General features: G+C 58.5%; 1 protein-coding gene across 2 annotated transcripts in view; it reads left to right on the top strand.

Annotated features, from left to right (window-relative positions):
- Window positions 1–800: 800 nt before the first annotated feature.
- The window catches only part of trpm3 (transient receptor potential cation channel, subfamily M, member 3), a gene marked incomplete at both ends in the record, with an annotated part of 120820 nt that continues 120454 nt past the window's right edge, over window positions 801–1166 (top strand). For both annotated transcript variants that reach the window (XM_083673381.1, XM_083673380.1), the window contains one exon: window positions 801–995. In XM_083673381.1, the coding sequence (XP_083529507.1) occupies window positions 801–995 (195 nt within the window). The remainder of the gene's footprint in view (window positions 996–1166) is intronic.

Genomic DNA, 1166 nt, shown 5'->3' with positions numbered 1-1166 from the left:
ACAAGCTGTGAACTAACGCGGTAAAGGAGTGGGGAGCGAGCGTGTAGAGGGAGGGAGGGAGGGAGGGAGGGAGGGAGGGAAGGAGGGAGAGAGAGGGGGAGTGTGTGAATGAGAGGAGGGGTGCTGTGTTCAGAGCGAGAGAGTGACTTAGTGAACGGCATTTGTCTCTCTGCCTCTCGGTCATAAGAACCAGCTCAGCGCTCCACTCAACAGGAGGAGAGAAGCCACGCGCCGATACTAGACACTGTTCGAGAGACTACGCTCTCTCTTTCGCTCTCCCTCTCTCTCTCTCTGCTGCTTTCTTTCTCAACTGCTGCCTCTCACTCTCTCTACCGCTCTCGCTCTCGCTCTCTCTCTCTCGCTCTCGCTCTCTCTCTCTCTCTCTCTCTCTCTCTCTCTCCCTCTCTATCTCTCTTTCTCTCTACCTCTCTCTCTCTCTCTCTCTATCCTCTCTGTCTATCCTCTCTGTCTATACCTCCCAGGGAGGAGGAGGAGGAGGAGGAGGAGAGAAACAGAAACAACAGCAGAGATAGTGGCAGCACATGCAACAGGGTGCAGACGGCACCCTCTGTCACTCCTCTCCCTCTCTTCTCCAAGAGGAGGACAAGAAAAGAAAAGAGTTGAGCAGACATCAGAAGGGAGATGACCTGACACCTGTAGCGAGTTGAAGAGCTGCGTGGTGTAGCGTGGCGTTGCGCTGACTAGACCAACTCTCCTAGACTCTCCTAGACTCTCTCTCTGGGTGGTGTGGCTGTAGCTTTAACCGGACCTTGGGGTTGATTCTGTTTATTTGGGGTGGAATGTCGTCTAAGAAAAAGTGGGGGAGCGAACGGAGAGAGGGGCGGCGGGAGCGGGTGTGCTCCACACGGGAGGAGCAGGGGGGAACGGGGTCGGGACGTCCCACCACCAGGGGGCGTTTCTCCGAGTCCTGGAAGAGGCTGAGCTCCAGAGGGGGGTCCACCAAGAGGGGCGCCCTCAACTCCCAGCAGCCACCGGTAAGACTTACAGAGGACACACTGAGCCCCTCAATCCCCACCCCCTGATGGCCGATCAATACCATGGGTGTGGGAGAGGGCGGGAAGCCAGGGATATGGGGCGGGGAGGGGGGGGGGGGGGGGGGGGGGGGAGCAGGCTCGGTGAAGCGGGGAGCACAGAGGGTGGAGGGT

Source organism: Argentina silus (assembly GCF_951799395.1).
Source record: "Argentina silus genome assembly, chromosome: 7".
Lineage (NCBI taxonomy): Eukaryota > Metazoa > Chordata > Actinopteri > Argentiniformes > Argentinidae > Argentina > Argentina silus.
This window is presented reverse-complemented; position numbering and strand designations above follow the sequence as displayed.